General features: G+C 47.9%; 1 protein-coding gene across 1 annotated transcript in view; it reads right to left on the bottom strand.

Annotated features, from left to right (window-relative positions):
• Adamtsl1 (ADAMTS like 1) overlaps positions 1–20,528 on the bottom strand; it is a 996,797-nt gene that overhangs the window by 99,024 nt on the left and 877,245 nt on the right. The window contains exons 18-20 of the mRNA XM_023715857.1: positions 19,030–19,209; positions 6,154–6,307; positions 4,320–5,439 (exon numbers count right to left, since the gene is read on the bottom strand). Of these exons, the coding sequence (XP_023571625.1) occupies positions 4,320–5,439; positions 6,154–6,307; positions 19,030–19,209 (1,454 nt within the window). The remainder of the gene's footprint in view (positions 1–4,319; positions 5,440–6,153; positions 6,308–19,029; positions 19,210–20,528) is intronic.

Below are 20,528 nucleotides of genomic sequence, written 5' to 3'. Positions count from 1 at the left end.
GCTGCCGGCTCTGGGGCCGCAGGCTAGCCCCGGCCTGGGAGGGCTCGCGGTCACCGTCACTTCCTGTCACTGCTCGTCATTCAGTGCATGGCGCACGCGCAACCTCCGCAGAGTCCACGCCTACGGTGGCCACCAAGTTACACCCTGGGCTTTAATTTTACACCCAAACAAAACAGTTATCATCAGCTGATGTGTGCTCTCTGTGTTCGCTTTTCCAAACCAGTCATTCCTCAGTTTGTGACTACTGTGTTAGTTTTGAGCAATCTAGTGCCAGTTACTATCGTCAGCGCTGAGGAAGCGGCAGGGCGAAAGCCGCTCCCTTCACGGAAGGCAGTCTGCGAATAAGTATGTGACACAACAGATGATGATGAAATTATATAAATTAAACAACAAGTGGAGGAGACAGAGATACAAGGGGGCCCCTTTTCCCTGGAGAACCAGGGAAGCTTTGACTTGTGCTTTTTGAGTAGAACTCAAAATGCATGTCAACTTGAGGGAGCCCAAAACTCCTTTTTCATTCACCACAGTGTGGCCAGGGGATGGATGTGTGCCCGCCACGTGGTAGGCAGATCACTAAGTACTCACACAAGGAATATTTAGGCCTACCTCCCGCTCAGCCCTCCTGATTCTGCATTTGCTCTGGCTTCCTAACTAGATTTTGGGCTCCCTCAATAAGGAAATGCTTGCTTGCTTTTTGTATTTATTAGGGAAGGGTCTACAGGGTGTTCAGGGTCTCACTACTAGATCAGACTTTTAGTGATCTGCCTGTTTACAGCCTCCCAAGAGCTGGGATTACAGGTGCATGCCGCCATGCCCAGTCTCCATCTCAGTCTCAGTGCACCCCAGGGGTAGGCTCCGGCACGGCAGGCCTGAGGATTGAAGCCTGGCCTCTGCACCTGCTTGCAGGTGCTTTAATCCACTGAGCTATTTGGCTGACCTCAAGAAATTCGCTTTCTTTGCCTCCACCCTCAGAACCCAACATGGGGTCTGAAGTTGGAATGTTTGTTGACAACCGAAGGTGGGGGCTCTAACCAGCCAGACTGCACAATACGTGCAACGCGCCCTGGAAGCTGCTGCTGCAGCAGGCAGTGTGGCTCTGCTGCACGGCCCCGCTGCTCGCTTGACCTAGCTAGATTTCTCCTGTCCTCACGCTGTTGATCTTCGAGGACAGGACACCTGCAGGCAGAAGTCACCCTTGAGGTGGGCCAGCCAAGACTTGCTGTGTCTGAGGTGGCTGCCAGAGGAACAAGGCCCCCTCTAAGTTCACCACAACTGCACCTCTGCTAAGTGGCACATCTCCCCCAGCACCACGATAGGTGACAGTTGTCATGGACAGTGACCACGAGGAACTGCAAAAGGACCAAAAGAGGCCTCAATTTTTAGGAAATCTGCGCTCATTATCAGAAACGATGCTTCTATCTCCCTGCCTTAGCTTATTCCTTCCCCTCATTTCTTTTATCCTAGATTGACGGCTTCCCGACACCAATGGACAGAGAAGTTGATTTGTTAATTTGCCTTTCATTTCCATCCTTGGCCAACAATAAAACTCCCTTTGCTGCTCAATCTGGGCTCAGACTTGTTATTGCTTCCTGAATTTAAGAGAGGTAAAGACCCAGTTTGGAGTCAGACACTGGTGACAGTTCTAAAAACCATGCGCATTTATTTCAGCCAATGAATTACACATAGGATGAAGCTTAGTAATCTATGAGTTATTAGTGATCCTTTTCTAAAACTAATTTCTTGCAAATCAATATTTGGAATATTTAAAAGATGAAGAAATGATGGTTTTCTTCCACTCACTTTCCTGTTACCTTGGCCCATTTTTGCTGCTAGTCCAAGTTATTTACAGTATACATTAAGAAGTCTCAAAGCCCTACACAGCAACAGGAAGTTGAATCTTGCAGACTCCCAGAAAGGTGGATTTGGGGACTAAGCAGAAACAGATGAACTGAGCTAACGCAGCGGGCATGGCAGCGCTTCTCTGCTTGAAAACACGTGAGCATCTCTGAAGTGCCACCAGCCATAGGGATGATGATAAGGGATGACGCCAGCACGGAAGAGGTCACCAACAGTCCACAGCGAAGTGGTCCCTTGGCGCCTCGTGCCTCCTGCATGCTCTGAGCAAGTATCTTCACCCCCATTTCTCAAATAGAACTTGAAAAGCTCTATAGCAAGCTAAGCTCCATCTGTATTTCTTACTAGTACTCAAGTAAAACGAAGTGGTTATGCCAAACGTCAGAAACAACGATCCCTTCTCCTGTCTGCATTCAATGAACTTACCCTGAAAAGCCTTTTCAAGACTAGATCTGGGGAAGAGAACTGATGACGCGAGGCCTGTGCACGGCCTTCGGCTCGCCTCCCCTCTTTGTGCGGCTCCTCCCCAGCCAGTTCTGGGTGACAAGGGCCCAGGATGTGGTCTCTGTTGTTTTATGCCCAACTCATTTTTTGTATATTCTTAGCACCTGGCTACTGGGTGGCTTTTTTTTTTTTTTTTTTTTTTTTTTTTTTAAGCCAAAGTTTGCTGACCTTTCTCCATATTAGAGTTAGTCAGGTTAGGGTCTCTTTGCTCAAAAAGTAAAAATTAAAAGACTAAGGGAGAGTTCCTAAGTGCTGTTCCAAGAATTGTTGGTGTTCCTAAATTTGCCAAGGCCCCAAGTTTTTAAAGGAATATTTTAAAAGCACTTTGTGCCATCCACTGCCCACTTAGAAAGCCACAACATATGTCAGAATGTTTTGAAGAGTGAAAAAAATGGAATGCCCCTATATATTTTCAGTTGGGGATACACACATTCAAGAACAGTAATCAGCTGTTAAAAAGGTGACATTGATCTCTTTTGCCTGAGATTGCAAAACCATCGTGCCACATGAAATAAAAACTGAGTCATATTTCTGAACATGACTAATATCCTATTAAAAATTCAAACCCTATCTGTATATATTTCTCTCTCTCTTTTTTTTTTTTTTGCTGGAGCCAGGGATTGAACTGAGGTCCTTGTACTTGCCAGGCAAGCACTTACTCTACTGAGCTATCTCCCCAGCTCCTTATATTTTTATATAATAAAATGCATAAAAATTCTAAATGGATGTATTACAAACTATTAAGAGTGATAACCTCCAGAGATTGGGGGAAGAGAGAGACTTGTCCTTCTCACTTTACAGATTTTGATATTATTTCAATTATTTTATAGTTCCTGTATTACTCTATGATAAAATGATCAATTAGGACATGGACATAAAATGCAGCAGTGAATACAGACAGACTTAGTAATTACGAGTTATTAGTGATCCTTTCCTAAAACTAATTTCTTTCCAGTCAAGGTTGGCAATATTTAACAGATGAAGCAATGATGGTTTTCTTCCACTCCTTTTCCTTTTCCCGTGGCCCGTTCTTACTGCCTGCTCAAGTTACTATATTATACATTAAGAAGTGGGGAGGTGAGGCGGGCTTAAGCCGGCACCCCCAGCTCAGGTGCTCGCTGCACCTGGATGTGCCGAACACGCGGAAACTGCGTGCGCCGCCGCGAACGCTGAAGCTACTGTGTTCGAGACTCCTGGTTTCCACCACCGGAAGGGCTTTCACGCTCTGTAGCGTCTACGAACACGAGGAGGGAGAAGACTGCCTTGCAACGGCGCTTACCCAGTTGGACTGCTGGCTGCCACGTGCTCAGGGCCGTGCAGAGACAAGAGCCAGCGCACGCCGGAAGCAAGTACCCGACCTGCGGGCTGTGTTCAGAAAGCACCGCTGTAGGACTTCGCCCACTCTGGCCTTTAACGTTAAGGGCCCGAGGAGGTCAGTACATGATTATGTTGCATCCTCACGAAGACCCTTCAAAGCCGAGACACCCAGAAGCATTAGGATAATTAATGGGAGGTCCACTGGGAACAAAAGCCTTTTGGAACAAGCTCTGTCCCGCACAGATGGGGTCCAGGCTCACATCCGGGGAGCAGTGCATAGCAGCTACCGCGTCCTCAGCCCGCGCAGAGCCGGGTGCTGCTGCCCGACTCTCCAGTTCCACCCCGCCCCAGAGAGTGCGCGCAGAGATGCCCTGGCCTGGCACTCTCTGCCGACAGGCGCGGCCGTGCAGACCCTGCTTCATTGGTCACGGGGACTCTGTGGGCGCGGTGCGCAGGCGGGGTGCTCTTCCCTTCTACACTTTGTTTGCTCCAGTGGCTTACCAGTGCTGTGACGGTCCGGAGTCATGGAGGTGATCCCTAGGCCCTGCGCCCCAACGCCCCTTGCACACACACGTGGGTATCTGCTTGGTTGTGCTGTAGCCCTGCCCCCTTCACCTTTCTAGACAAGGTAGTGACAAACTCACCTGTTGCTGAATTGAATCTCTTCCCCATTCCGCGCCCAGCTGATGGCCGGCCTTGGGTTGCCGATGGCCTCGCAGTTCAGCAGCACGCTCAGTGTCCCGCTGGCCAGGACTACGGTCTGCCCAAGGTGGGTGACAACTTCAGAGGCAGAAAGCTGCTGGGCAGCTGAGATCTTGCGCAAGATCGTAGGCTTGCGATGTGGCCTGCGTGGCCCGCTGCCCGCGTCCCTAGACGAGGTCCGCAAGGAGGTGCTGAAGCCAGACACGTGCTTACGAGGGGTGGCCGCCAGGGGAGACCTGTGCTCCGAGGGTGTATGGAGCGCATCTCGGTGCTCTGGGTGGCCACGGAAGACGTCCTGGGCCAGCTGGGCCACCAGGTGCTTGCTGTACAGGTCACGCAGCTCCTCTGGCTGCTGGGAGAGGTTCCTGAGAATGTCGTCCAGGCGCCTCTGCTCAGCCACCAAGGTGAAGGGCAGGTGCAGCAGGGCCTGCTCGGCACCAGGGTCCTCCTCTGAGGACACGTTCCTTTCCGTGAAGTCCTGCAGCTCCCAGGAAGCCAGGAGCTCTTCGGGCCAGCCCCCGTGCTCCAGCAGCTGGGAGACGAGGTCATCGTAGCGGCTGCTCGGGTCAGCGCTGAGGGCCTCCTTCTCCACCTTGCTGCTGTTGGAGAAGAGCCCGTGCGGGTGCCCGTGCGTCTGCAGGGCCTCCTTGGGGCTGGCCTTCCTGCCCGGAACGGCCTCTTCCTCACCTGGGAGGCTGGGCGGCCGGGTCACAAGCTTGCGGTTACCCCCGAGGAGCTGGATCACGAACTGCTCCCGGGCAGGTCCGGCAGAGCAGGTGTAGACGCCGGCGTCCGCGGGGCGGAGGCGGTGGATCTTCAGGTAGCCGAAAGGCGCCACGGTGACGTGTGCGGAGCTGGTGAGGTGCTGGCCGTCCTTCTCCCAGGTGAGGAGCGGTTTGTGTGACCTTCGCGTGTGGCACCGCAGCACCACGGCCGTCTTGGGCAGCAAGTAGGCGACCCCACCCACGACGAAGTGCAGCCTCCTCTGCCTGCGCATCTGGATGTACACCTTCCGCGCAGCCGCGATCTGGGGGCTGTGCCTTGGGGGCGGCTGCCCAGGCCCTGGGACGGGTGGGGCGGACAGCCGGAGAGAGGAGAGAGCAGAGGAGAGCCCACGTGAGGCGCCGGACGGACGAGGGACAGCAGAGAAGCCCCCGGCCCCGCCCCCGTTTTGGAGTTGGGTTTTGGCCGGGAGCACCGTTGCCTGCTTCCCCCACCCCCGGCCCCAGCGCTAGCTAACACCGTGCACCAGCGGGGCGCCACCGCTCTCCCTCGGAAAGCGACAACTGCGGAGCAGCAGTGTGGCCACCAGCGCATGCGCAGAAGCAGAGACGCAGGGGCCGGGGGGAGGGGCTGGGGCAGCTGCGCCCATCACCAGCGTTCAAAGTAAGTCCCAGTTATAGGAGGAGGCAGGGGACCAGGGGCAGGCGCACATCCTGCGTTCAGTGTCTACCCTTAGGCCCCCTCGAGGGCGGTGCGGGAGGCCGCCGGAGTGACCGCTCTAGGGTCAGTAGCGACAGAGCGAGCCCGCTGAGGGTCGTTTCAGAGCCCAGAGCAGCGTGTTGAGACTCGGCCAGAACAGGCTCCCTCGGGGTCCAGATTTCTCTGGCCCGAGCAAGCAAGCCGTCTCTGAGCGAAGGGGAGAGCTCGCCTGGCCAGCTGCGTGCGACTCCTTCAGGCTCCAGCTGCGCTCCCCGCCACCTGGCCTTCTCGCGTGGCCCGAGGTGTGGGCAAGGCCACGGCCGCAGGCTTCCCCGCCCCCAGCCGGATACTCACTCGCACAGGCCGCCAGCATGCAGGGCCGGACCGAGGAAGAGAAGGGCAGGGGCGGGCACAGGGTAGAATTGACCACGGCGGAGACCCCCGATTCCAGCACTTTCCGGCAAACAGCGCTGCGGGTCTGCGTGCCTTCCCCGCAGCTCGAGGAGCACTGGCGGAGAAACAGGGCAGGCGCGAGTCAGGGCGATCGAGGCAGAGAAAGGGTTAATGGCGGCAGAGGAGACCCAGCAGCTTTCAGTTCAGGGGGCAGGGCTGGCTGGCATGTGGTGCTGGGGATCGAACCGCGGTCCCTTCGCTAAACTTGTTCTAAGTAGGTGCTTTAGACCACTGAGCCATCTCACCAGCCCACTCCCTGTCATCTTGTTTTCAAATTCTGTTTAGTTTTTCTTGTTTTCTCTTGCTTTGTTTTTCTCTTTCTTTTTCTTTTTAAAATATATTATTAAATAAAAAATACTTTCACGTTAAAGCACTTTCATTCCATGCTGTGGTATGATAACTAATATTTGTCTTTCAATAGTTACTGTTTTTTATATGAAACTGACATAGTTTTAACTCTATGAACTTAACTTTAAAGCTCAGATTAAATATCTTATTTTTATATACATACATATATATTACTAAAAATATAGTATGGCATAAACTGAGATAATAGTTGTTTATCCAGCTTGTCATTAACTGGTTATTGAAAATAGTGTTCAGGGTTAATTCTGTCTGTACAAAACAGTAAGACTTTTCAAAGACGTTAAGATGCTCTTGGTTAAATTTACAAAATTCTATTTTAAAACAAGGTTCTCTCTCTCTAAGAGCCCAGCTGTTAACCTGCCTGTGGCCGGGCTCCGTGGCTCCCAACCTGAGCCGCCTCTCCAGCTCACCGCAGGCGGCCACGGGCTCCGGGGCGCACACTATTTAAATAAAATAAAAATTTAAAAAACAAGATGACAGGGAGTTAACAATGGTTTTTCTATCGCATATTGTTATCTTCAGAGTACCTGTCTTTCTTGTAGTACATTTCACTCTTAAAACTTTTTATTCTAAAGTTTCTTGTAGGCATCTTACTTGTTATTTGTGTGGGTTGGGCTTTAGTTACAGAATAACAGAGTCCTGGGTTCAAATCCCAAATCACTATCTTACTAGTTAGCAAGTTACTTAAACTCTAAGTCTATTTCTACTTATGCTGAGAAATTAAATGAAATACTATTTTCAAAATCCTCTCCACAGAAATGATAATACTAATCCTTTCCTCCTTCTTTCAAAGTAAGTAATATTTTAAGGTCTGCTATTAGACAATTTTTATAAATTTACTTTGTTTGAGGTAAGTACAGGATAAATTCTAACCTCAATGAATAGTCTTTCAAATGAGGAATAACTTCAAATGCATTGTTAAGGTGAAATAGTAGATTAAAGAACTATAAATAAAAGTTTCTATAAGATATCACTTTATATCTACCAGAATGGTCATGTTGAAAAATAGCTAATGATAAGTGTTGGTGAGGATATGGGAAACTTAGAACCTTTATACATTGCTGGTAGGAATGTAGATAATATAGGGACTTTAGAAAATAGTTTAATAGTTTATTAAAAAGTTAAGTTTCCCATATGGCTCAGAGATTTTACTTCTAGGTATCTACCCAAGAGAAAGGAAAATATACACACAGATAAAGATCCGTATATGATTATTTATGGCAGTTCTATGCTAGTAGCCCCAAAGGGGAAACAACTCAATATCCATCAACTGTTGAATTGCTAAACAAAATAAAGTCTATTTTATATGACAGAATACTATTTAACCATTAAAAAGAATATAATTCTTATAAATAATACTGCTACAGGCTGGGATTGCAGGTGCGTACCACCACACTGCACTCAAATGTTTGGATTTGAGATCCAAAAGTAAAGTGCTAGGAAGGGAGGAAAATGACAGCATGGTGATCAGCAGCAAGCCTGCCCTCTCCAAGATCTGGAACCAGGCAGTACAAGATCACAGCATGGCAAACAAAAGAGAAACAGACTTCTGGGAAATGGGAAGGACAAGAATATTTGGACCACAAGCCGTGGTCCACCGTGGTAGAGGAAGAGACAAAACAGCTTTCAGTTCGTCGGGAGGGGAGCCTGACTCCCTAGAAATAATGTTAGCCCAGGATTGGGAGATTGAGGGAGAAAAGGCCGTGGAGCCCATGGCTGCTGTGAACTGGAAAAGCAGCACGTGTTGTGACCCACGGGAGCCTGTCCACAGGACGGTTGACAGCTACAGAGAGACTCCAGCCTGCATGACCACCATCTTGCCACAGAGAACTTAATCAGTTGCCAATTGAGGAAGGGATTGATTCAGGACCCAGGAGTAGCTGGGACTCAGGACAACTAAAACAAGTACACTTCTGGGCTCCCAGAGCCGCTGTCCCACAGTGACTGTGTCAGAGACAGATGCAGGAGACAGCTGTGGGTGGGGAGTCATCTAGAAAGAAGTGCCCCTGAGAAATTTAAGGCCATGATGGCTACCTCATCCCCTCCATGGTGAAAAGGCAGGCGCAGCTTTGTTGTGCTCAGAAACACCTGGGTTTGAAGGAGCCAGCACTGAATCCTGAAGCCGTGCCCTGCTGCCCACATCCGGCACAGGTCTGGGGGCCTGTGGCCTTTCCACCTACCAGAGTGAAGCAGTGGACATCTAGGGGGACATTGCCACAGCTGGGGTAAGCAGAGGGCCCTCGCGGCTGGTAGGGGCACCTCACAGTCCTGCAGCTGCAAGGCTAAACGGAGAAAACTGTCTTGCTTTACTCGAAGACTGCAGCCTCTGGAAGGTCACCACTTATTAAAAAATACAAAGAAGTACTGTTTTTTTTTTTTTCCTCTTTTTGGACTCATTTTTTTCCTTCTTGTTTCTTCTTGGCTGGTTTATCAGGGCTTAGGGAATTTTCTTTTGTCTTTTCCCCTTTCCTCTTTTGCAAACTCTTTTTCTTTTCTCTCCTTAACTTTTCTATTTTTATGCTCTATTTCTTTTAGAAGATAGCGTAATGGGCTTAAAAATCTATTTACAGAAATAGTAACAGGAAACTTTTCATGGGGGTCTAGGGAGATAGCTCAGTAGAATAAGTGCTCGCCTGGCAAGAGCAGGGTCCTGAGTTCAATCCCCGGTACCACAAAAAAAAAAAAAAAAAAAAAAAAAAAAACTTTTTAAATATTTGGAAAGAATTAAGTATACAGATAAATGAGTCATGTAGAATCCCAGGTAGCCACGAACAAAGAGAACCTTTCCATGGCACATCTTAATCAAAATTCCAGAAGTCAGTACAGGGACAGAATCTTAAAACCTATTAGAGAAAAGCAATGAATCACTTCCAAAGGCTGCCCTGGAAGAAGCACGTAGCAGATCCTCAATACAAACTTGGAAGGCCAGGAGAGGTTGGACTGAAGTGTTCAAAGCTCTAGAAAAAGAACTCACAACCCAGACTGATAAATCCTACAAAACCTTAAAATTGACAGAGAAACAAGGTATTTCCATGACTAAGACCATCTCAAGAAGCGCATGACCAGCAAACTAATATTACAAAAAATTTCAGTTTACAAAGAGACAATAAAGCCAACAATGCCCCCCCCCCAAAAAAAATCTAACTGAATACAACAGGCAAGAGGAACAGCAAAGCAGAAAGGTGGGGGGAATCAGCAAACGGGAAACTGCTTGACAGTAATAAGGAACACCTTTCAGTTGCCACGGTCAATATGAGTAGTTTCCCCAGTCAAAAGATACTGGGGATTGGCAGAGTGGATCGGGAAACAGCACTCAGTAACATGTAGTATCTAAGAAACACATTTAATCCAAAAAGAAATACACAGATTAATAAGTCAAAGGATAGAAAACAATATCCCACACAATAGGGACCAAGAAAAATGCAAAAGCAGATATTTAAATTGCAAATTAAATTAATTTTAAGCCAAAACTGACCAGAAGGGGCAAAGCAGGTCACTACATATTGGTTAAGGAGCAAAATTCTACAAAAAGAGATAGCCATACACATGTGTGCACCAAAACCCAGCATGGCCACCCTTGTAGACCAAACTGGACATGAAAAGTCAGGTAGAACCAACACTAGTGAGGAAACTCAATGCTGCGCTGCTTCAAATAGGTCAACTAGCCAAAACAAAACAGCAGCAGCAGCAGCAGCAGCAGCAGCAGCAGCAGCAGCAGCAGCGACAATGACACATTAGAGTAGAACCAAACATTCAAAAAGATGGACTTAGTAGATCTCTGTAGAGTGTTTCACCTCACAACAGGAGCACATTGCTCAGCAGCAGACTTCCTCCACGTTAGCTCACATGCTAGCCAGTAAAGCAGGCTCAGGTAAATGCAAAATGATCGAAATTGTCCGCGCACACTATCAGGTCGTAGTGCAGTGACACCACCAGGCTGCTGGCAAAAGGAGCCCCCCAAGTTGTGGAAACGCGTGGAAATTAAATGAACACCCTTTTGAGTACTCCATGGGCTACAAAAGAACTCAAGGAAGAAATTAGACAGTTCCTAGACTGAGATAACGGTGCCAGTACAACAGACCAGAGCCTCGGGACATAAGGAAAGCCATTCTAAGAAGGAAGTTCCTGGCAGCGAGCACCCATATCAGGAGAACAGAGGGAGCCGAAAAGAGTGACGTGATGATGTGCCTGAAACCCCTGGAAAACCAGCTAGAAGTTCTGTCCAAATCAGCGCGGCGCAAGGAAGGAAATTATGAAAGTCAGAGTAAAAACTAATGAAGTTAAGACTAAGAAATAAAAGGAATCAATGAATCAAAGAGCTGGTTCTGGGCCAGGGAGATGGCTCAGTAGAATAAGTGCTTCCCTGACAAGCGCAAGGGCCTGAGTTCAATCCCCGGTTCTGCAATAAAAAAAAAAAAAAAAGAAAAAGAAAAAGAAAGAGCTGGTTCTTTGAAAGAGCAAACAAAACAGAAGAACCCAGCTATGGCTTGTATCTGATGTCCCCCAAAGCTTCCGGCATTCACAGGTGGGACTTTCAGAAGGTGGGTGGATCGTGGGTGTGGGCCACGGGAAGGCCCACTATGGGTAGAGGTGGTGCCGATCAACAGGCTTACATTCTCAAAGTGACAACAGGGAAAGGGATGCTCACTGCTTCACTGCCTCCTTCCTGCCTACCCTGCCACGTACTGTGTCTTGCACTGCCCCTCTGCCATGGTGTCCTGTGTTGGAGCCAGCTGACTGTGGACTGAAACTCGTGCAAAGTATGAGCTAAAGCAAACCTTGCCTCCTTTTACTTGTGGGTGTTGGGTATTTTGTCCCAGCAATGAGAAAGTAACTGAGACAAACTCCTAGCCAACCTTAAAAAAAAGAGGATCCATGCAATTAGGAATGAAAAAGATAAAATCACACCAGATTTGCCATAATCCAGAACATTACTAGTAACTATTATGAGAATCTGTACTCTAATAAAATGGAGATTTCAGAATAAATGGATACTTAGCTACAAATGACCACTGAAGCTGAAGCACGAAGACATAAAAACTCTGAATAATCCAGCATCAGGCAGTGAAATTGGAAAAGTAACAAAACAAACAAATCAAAGAAGGAAATCCCAGGTCTAATGAATTCATTGTATTCTGCAAGAGTTTTAGGGAAGATGTAATGCCCATACTCCTTACACACTTTAGTTAAATCAAAAGGGAAAGAGTATTCTCAAAGTTATTCTTCTAAGTTAACATTAACCTGATTTCACAACCCAAAAAGGACCCACCCAAAAAAGAGAATGAATCTTGCTAATGAACATAGACACAAAAATCCTCGGCACGGTACTGGCAAACAGAATGAAACAAATCACCATAAAGATCCTACAGCATCATCAAGTAGGAGTCACCTCGGGGCTCAGGGATGACTCCGCATACCCAAACCAATAAATGTAACCCACGACATAAACAAGCAACAGATGCAAGGACAGAGGGCACATGGCCATTTCAATTGATCTAGAAAGAGACTGACAAATCCAGCATTTATTCATGAAAAAAATCTTGAAGAAAATAGTACAGAAGGACCTTATCTCAATCTGATAAAAGCCATTTATAACAAAACCAATAGCCAATATCACACTATATGGAGAATCTGAAAGCTTTCCTTATAAACTCAGGAACAAGACAAAGATGTCTGCTAAAATCACTCCTGTTCAAAACATTAACCAGAACAATCAGGCAAATGAAGGAAAATAAAAGACACATGTATATGATAGGAAGAAGTCAAATATCATTCTTTGTAGATGACATTCTCTACAGAGAAGACTCCAAAATTACACCAAAAGACACTTAGAATTAATAACCACATTCAGTAGTGTAGCAAGAGACAAAGTCAACACACACACACACACACACACACACAATATCAAAGTGTTTTTGTAGACCAATTAAAAAAATCCACTGAGAAATAAGTAGGGAAATGATACATTTCACATTAGGGGCAAGAAAAACTAAATATTTAAACTTATCTTGACCAAGGAAGCAAAAGACCACTGTAATCAATACTACAGAACCTGGCAAGGGAGGTCAAAGTCATAAGAATTTGGTAAGATCTCTCCCGTTCCTGGATGGGCAGAACCTTTATAGTCAAAATGGCCATAATGCCAAATCTCCTACACCGATTTATACAAATTGAATGAAATTCCAATAAAATACCAGCAGCGACGCACACTGAAGTAGAGAACAATCCCACAGTTCGTATGGAGCCAGAAGAGACCAGGAATAGTAAAAGCCACGCGGGGCAACCAGGGCAAGGCAGGAAGCATTACAACTCTGGACTTTTAATACAAAGCTACAGTGATAGAACAGGAAGGTCATGGCAAAAAACAGACAAGTGGATCAATGGGACAGAAAAAAAAGGATGGAGAAACAACTCCAGGCACAGTTGGTTACCTGATCTTTTTTGCAAAAGGGTCAAAAACATACACTGCAGGAAAGGTGGCCCCTAACAAATGGCGCTGGGAAAACCGGCTGTGCACATGTGAAGACAGAATCTAGACCGCACCTCTCACCACGCGCTAAGCTAAAGCCAAAGCAGGGCAGCGCTCTCAATAGAAAATGCGAACAATCTGCTGGAAGAGAAAACAGGTAAAACCATCAAGGCGCTGGCGGAAGCCAGGGCTCTCCAGGCAGAACTCCAAACGCACAGGACATGCAAGGACTGACAAACGGGGTCATGTCAGACTAAAGAGCTTCTGCAAGCAGAAGAGTGAGGCGAAGGAGTGAACGCGTAAAGAGATAGTCCACAGAAGGCAATTCCTGCCGGCTGCCCTTCAAACAGGATTAATACCTACAATAAAGAACTAAACAAAAGCAAAACCAAATCAGATCCCCCAAATAAAAGACCCAATCAAATTGAACGAATGATATGAATAATATGGTATGTACTTCTTGACAGAAGAAATATAAGTAGCCAGCAAATATAGAAAAAGATTTCCAGCATCTTTGGCCATTACAGAAATGTAAATTAAAATAATGTGGAGATTCTATCTTACTAAGGAAAGAAAGTCTATCATCCAGGAACCAGACAATAAAAATACTGAAGAGGATTCAGGAAAAAAGGGAATTTTACATTATTGCATAAAGATTCCTTAAAAAACCTAAAACGAGAAGTTCCATTTCGCCCAGCAAGCCTCCTTCTAGGTGTTTTCCTGAAAGAGTCGATGGTGTCAGCAGAGCCGCGTGCGCGCCGCGATCCCAGCCACCAACGCCACAGTTCCCACATCCTGGGGCTGGCCGCGTGCCTACCAACAGACGGGCAGACCAAGACAGTGCAGTAAGTACACACAATGGCGTACTGCTCGGCGACAAAGACAGACCAACTGGAGTCTTTCCTAGAAAGCTGGAGGCTCCTTGAGACCATAACATTAAGTGAAGTAAGTCAGATAAACACGTTTGAATGTTGCATAGTTCTGCTTTATATGAGGAACCCAAAATATATATAAAGAACAAAATCAAGGCTAGATGATGGGAGCCAGCCAGCCAGGCCCTTTGTGTGTGGGAAGGAGACCGAGAAACGCAGGGAGAGGAGACGGGTGAGAGAGGAGAGTGCGGAGATGTGCGTGCACCTGCACAGTGCCTCGCCAGGGGTGCAGTCACTGTTTACCACAAACAGGCGCCAGTGAAAATAAAAGGGAATGGGACCCAGAGAAGGAGACAAAGGGGAGTGAAGGGAAAAGAAGAAAGATAAGGGCGAGAAAAGAATCAGGGTGTGCAGCGTGCATGTACTAGCTCTCCTCGGGAATACAACCATCGTGTGCTGTGGACGTGGGTTAGTACAAGTAACAATTTTAAGAAATGCTGCAACAACGTACACCTTAAAAATGTTAAGATAAATTGAATTTTACCCAAATAAAGCTGTATATAGAATTAAACAGTAAAGAATTTAGTGAGATTATAAAACTAGAAGACAAGTGCAATTCTATAAAGTGCGTGGTAACAATTCTTGAAAACTTAGGGCATACCAGGGGCTTCCTCAGCTCGGTTTTGAAGTTGGCTGCAGTCTGGGTCAGTGCAGAACAACAGGACAGCCAGCAAAGTGTCCAGAACAAAGGCAGGAGACCTCTGTGTGGAAGTCCAAGGCAGGCCTGGCCTCCACCTAGGCCACTTTGCCTAGACAGATGGGCCAGGTTGAGAATGTTCCGGAGCTTGAGTGAAAGTCCACGGCCAGACTTTGGAGGCCTTCAGTTTTCAGACAGATTTATAATTGGTCTATTAGGCAACGAGGAGCCACTGAAGAGGGAGCAACGTGATGAAAGAGGCGTTTGGAGACGGGGATTCTGGCCACGCCGTCTGTGAGTGCTGGGAGACAGGAAGCCCAGAGAAGGGGCCGCCACACTGCTCGGGCTTGGGATGATGGAGGCGGAACCAGGGTCACAGCAACGTGCCATGCTGACTTGAAAAGTGACGGTAAAAAGCGACAAGGAATGATCTCATCTGTTCAAGTTCATACGTGCGCGTGCAGAAATGATACGGGCTGGTGTGAAGGGCCATGGCATGCGCCACCCTAAGACAGTGAGGAGGCAAAGCCAGGCTGAGAAGAAGCCTGTTGGCTTTGTAATCTGATGATTCTGGATTCCGCATTCTGCCCTAGACTTATTGTACTGTAACCAATGGCACCAAATCCAAGATCAGGTAGAATGGGGTGAGGAGCCTGAGAGTTTCAAAGGCGTGATCATTTTAGTGGTTACAACTAGAAAAAGAGAAAACTAGCTCGTAGGCCAAAAGATTGTTATGACGGTGGTAAAACCTAGTACTTTAGTGCTAGATTCAATTTACGCCTAGCTTTAGTTTTCACCTCTCCAAAACAGGGAAGCTCAGCCACGCCAGGGCTTTCCAGACTGTCTCCTAGTTATTCTGGGCTATTTCTCAGGTGAGACCCACCCATTGGGGAGCTGAAGTACCGCCACTCACCAACCGAAGTAGCTCTTCTGTTTTAGAGTTTTGATTTCATAGAAACATTGCAACTAACAAGAGTTCTGAGGAATTGATTTTATTTTATTGTTATTTTTGTATTTTAGGGAAGGGTCTACAGGGTGTTCAGGGTCTCACTACTAGATCAGACTCGTCATGATCTGCCTGTTTACAGTCTCCCAAGAGTTAGGATTACAGGCATGTGCCACCATGCCCAGTCTCAACTGCCATCTCAGTGCGCCCTGGGGGGGGCATGGCAGGCCTAGGGATCGAACCCCTGGCTCCTGCACCTGCTTGCAGGTGCTTTAATCCACTAAGCTATTTGGCTGGCCCTCTGAGGCATTAATTTAAAAAAAAGCAATTAGACTATAGGATCTTTTAAATTACTCCTACCTCTAAATTTAACTACAGTGACTTTAATTTTGTTTATCCTTTTTTTGGGAGAATTTCTATTAAAATATGATTTAATATATTTTACTAGTTAACTTAGGAGATTGAAAGATTTCTTTTTTTCTTTTTTTTTTTTTTTAGTACAAGGTCTAGAGTCTCACTAGGTAGATCCAACTTGTAGTGATCCTCCTGTTTATAGCCTCCCAACTGCTGGGATTACAGGTGTACCATCATGCCAGTCTTAATCATAGTCTCAGCGCACTGTGAGAGCAGGGCTGACACAGCAGGCCAGGGATTGAACCCTCGGCCCCTGCGTCTGCCTAAACAGGTGCTTTAATCCGCAGAGCTATTTGGCTAGCCCTAAAAGATTTCTTTTAAAGAAAAGAAAGATGGTCTTTTGAGAAGTCTTACTTTCAAAATAAAATCTGTATGCAATCTTATCTGAAATGTCTAGGGCTGGCTAAATAACTCAGTGGGCTAAGTGCTTGCTTTGGTAAGTGCAGGGACCAAGGCTTAATCCCTGGTCCCACAGGCCATGCTGGCCTTGCTCCTAGGAGTGATGAGCTGGTGACCAAGTCTGGCTGTGGGAGTGCTTGCCTGTAATCCTAGCACTGGGGAAGCTGAAAACAGAAGGCTCCCTATGAGACTGAGCTCTGAAGTGAGAATCTGTACCAAATACATAAAAAATGAAAAAAAAAAAAAAAAAGAAATGGCTAAAACTTTGGCTTAATTTTGTCTCTGAGGGGTTCTGCGCAGTCACCATGAGATTGGGCCCAGACAGCTGAAGATGAAGACACCCGTAGATCACCCAGGTCCTCCTTTCGCCAAGAGGAGTCTCGCTGGGGCATGGGATGTATGTCTCACTCCAGCCCACAGCCCATGGGAGCAGCTCTTGGGGTGACAGGACAAATGTGGGGTCTCCACGCCCACCCAAGGAGAGCTCCTTCGTGGCACCGGATCGGGTTCAGTGTCGGAGATCTGGAGTTGACCTCCTGCTGTTCAAACCCCTCCCCAGCATCTGGAATTTCCACTCGCCAGCTGACCCAGAAGGCTCAGTACTGACTTGGACTCTTAGGATAGGGGCTAACTACCTTAGCTCCCCAAAGGGAACCAGAACTTTCTCGTCCTGGGAACTTCAGCAAAGCCTGTGGGAGACCTAGATGGTGGCTCCAGCCAATGCGAGGCTTCCTTTAGTTGTGTCTCCTCCTGACAATGATCGCAGGTGGAAGAAGTCACTACTACATTAACAGCTAATTCTACCAGCCACAACGTTATCACACGTCACTTAACTTTCAGCCTCTTGCACACATGTGCACATCATATTCTGCGTCTCCCCCTCACAGAGAAGAAACCAAGTCCTAGGAAGGTTAAATAGCCCACGGGCACAAAGCTCATAAGTCTGACTTGAGCTTCGAAGCTAGGCTTATCCATCCTTGAGTTTGAATTCTTAGCCAGGCACGACTCCTCCTTAAAGGCCTGCTTCACTGAAAGGGGCCTCAGTTCAACAGTCCCTTTCCCTTAGTCAAATCACAAGGGTTCCTCTTTCAAACTTACAGAAGGAAAGAAGCTTTTCTAAATTTTCTGTATCCCCTCCTATCTTCCAAAGTCCACACTCCCTGGGAAGATAATTATATAATTGTCCCTTTCTCAGGCCTGTCATCTGTAGGGCATCATCTGATGGCTTAGGACAGCAATGCTGCCTACAGCACTTCCCCGGGAAGGTGACAACCCAGCCTCTTGGTAAGCACATCCTTAGTCTTTCCTTAACTGCTCTTTTTATTATGATGTTTTCATGTATTATGTCATGCTCCAAGTAAGATTACCATGGAAAACACCCCACGCACACATGCACACAGCCGCTGCAGTGTACGCAGTCCTCACTCTTTTCCAACCTTTGTTTTGGTGAAATCAAATTGTTTCTAAAGTATAAAAATATAATCATTCTCCCTTCTGTCGTGCGGCAGCTCGAGTGAGGCACCATTAGAAGTAATCTTCCCGCCCAATCATAAACGCGGGGGTAGTGTAGGTTCCCTCTCAACTGTAACACCCACAGCGGGCTCACTGGATGGACCCTACAGACTGATAATATATGGTAAGAATGCTGAGGTCCCTTTCAGTGAAGTAGCTTTAAGGAGAAATTGTGTGGCCAAAGCTGGCGCCGTGGTGGCCACAGTGTCCCTGTGACGCATTTCGAGGAGCAGCATCCTACACTAGATGTGTGACACAAAAGAGGCCCTGGGCTCAGGAAGGCTGACTCAAATGCTTGCACAAAACAAAGGGGAGCCCCCAATTTTGGCTTTGATACAGAGTTTTCACCTCGGGCCTAGTGACCGGCACTTGGCTCAAGCTGCTAGAGAGGTGAAGATCTGTGGGCTTCTCTGTGGCAGATGCACAGGACAATGGAGCTCAGGGAACCGATGGCATCTGAGAAGAATCATTGCGGCTGAAAATGCACGAGCCGAAGCTGGCTGCAAGTGGATTCTCTCGTGCTAGTATCAGAGCAGGAGCTATTCAGGAGAACAGCTCCACTGGAGGCCTGCGCCCCGCTCGTCAGTGAAGGCAGGAGGAGAAAGCACGGAGGCCATCGCTTCTCCTGAGGCAGGGCAGCAAGGGACTGCAGGCCTCCTGCTGGGAAGCTGACAGTAGGAGGCGGGTTTCCGGGGCCTGCTTTCGCTAATAAGTCATATCCTTTACTGTCCAGTAACTTGGAAGAGGGGCACTAGAGAGGCTTTGCCCTTACTGAGCAAAGACTGGAAACATCTGGGAGTGGGAGGCACCGGGGGGCCAGGAGAAGGGCGCAGAGACAGGTAGAGGGAGAAGAGCCCTGGGCCCGGGTTTGGATCCGGGAGGAGCCCGTGCAAGCCCAGGTGCCAACGGCTGGGCTTGGGCCGGCTGCCTGACACAGGCCGCACAGCCCAGTGGCGAGCTCCTCACATGCTGGGTGTAAATGGCCCACAAAGCCCGCTCCACGTGGAGCTGCTTTGTTCTCTTGTTGTCTTTTCTAAGTACGTGTGTGGGGCTTTTATTTCCTACTCACACCTTGGAGGCTCTTTCTTAGGGTCATACGCACCTCTGTCCAGTCTGAGAGGAGCCACTCACTGGGGCAGTCTTCCATCTTGCACTCTTGCTGGGAGGCTGGCTTGGAGGCAGAGCAGATGGTGTCAGGAAGCTCCAGAAAGCTGCCATCAGCCATGCGCTGCTTGCAAAGAACCTCACGTTTCTGAACACCTCCTCCACAGGTCCTGGAGCACTAGGGGGAGGAAGAGAAAGTGACTCGGTACAGAAGGGGGTCTGGCCTCCAATTTTCACCTTAGCCTAAGAACACTAAAAAAAAAGGAAAGACAAACCAGGAAGCAGGCCAAAGGATTTTGTTTCCTCTTTTGAAATAAATTTCCCAGCAAAACCTGCATGCCCTACAGTTTACTCCAGGTGTTCAACTTGAGCATGCAGGAATTTCCAGGGCACCAGACTCTTAGAAAATTGCTCCTGAACTATGATTTGTAGTCACTCAAGACAACTATGATTTGTAGTCACTCAAAGGTTAGGATAACAGAGCGCTCAACATATTTATGGCCTAGTGAAAATGATCTCCCCTGCTTCCTGAGTGAACAGGGATGAGCCCTGCCCGCAGAATCAGTCCGGAGCAGCGGCTCTGCAGAAGGAGCAGCCTTTCTCTCCAAGTGCACGCGCTCACTCTTCCACGCAGGGCAGCGTTAGATTAGGGCCTGCTTTCTGACAGACTCCTTCGGAATACTCTCCTTGCTGGGCTGGTGAGATACTGGGAAAATGAGTGCCAGAGCTGCTGGAATGTAGGGTACAAGAGAAATAGCCTCCTCGAGTCACTTGCTTCCAGAGAGGCCTTGAGAAAAGCACGGGTCATGTGTAATTTGGTTTTAATCCAGCGCCATGAGAGAAAGCAAAGCCCTGTGAGACACAGCCTCTGGGCCTTTCCAAGTACTCGTCTCCACAGGCAACCTCCCCCCACCCCCCAGTTTAGCTGGGCACAAGGCTTTTCAGCATAGAATGTCGCTGGCAAGCTCCCTTGGAGGCAGTTAGGGCCACTTGACTGAACACTTGTAATGGGATACAGACAGATGGGTTGTGTGCACAACAAGAGTATGGCCTCTCTTCTCTTCACTGGCTGGAAGGCACATGTGGGAAACTGCAGCCTCCTCCTTGGGTTGTGGAAGGCAAAAAGCTAGCAACTGCCTGGTTTCCCGATCATGAAACCACCACACCTGCCTGGACCGTGTTGTTTAGGTGCAAGAAATGCTTTTGCACCCCACTGCAGCCAAGGTCACCCGAGTTTCCATCGCTCGGCTGGTGCAGCCCCAGCTAGCGTGTGAGCGTATGCCTGCTCACTGCTGGAGCTAGCTTAGTGTGCTCCTTTAGAGCGTGTACTCTTTCTTCAGGAAGGCAACTTGCCTTCACTTGGGCTGAGAAACTGGGCCTGGGCTTAGAAGCCTGAGCCAGGCTTTGCAGGAGTGGCTCCTGCTGCAGGAGTGTTCCTCTCAGAGCCAGCCAGGGTACTTGTCATTTGGGTAGAATCACAGTCCAGGATCCTAGGGT

The sequence above is a fragment of the Octodon degus genome, unplaced genomic scaffold, assembly GCF_000260255.1.
Source record: "Octodon degus isolate 3935 unplaced genomic scaffold, OctDeg1.0 scaffold00044, whole genome shotgun sequence".
NCBI classification, from domain to species: domain Eukaryota; kingdom Metazoa; phylum Chordata; class Mammalia; order Rodentia; family Octodontidae; genus Octodon; species Octodon degus.
Note: the sequence above shows the minus strand (reverse complement) of the source record. Positions and strands in the feature narration are given on the sequence as shown.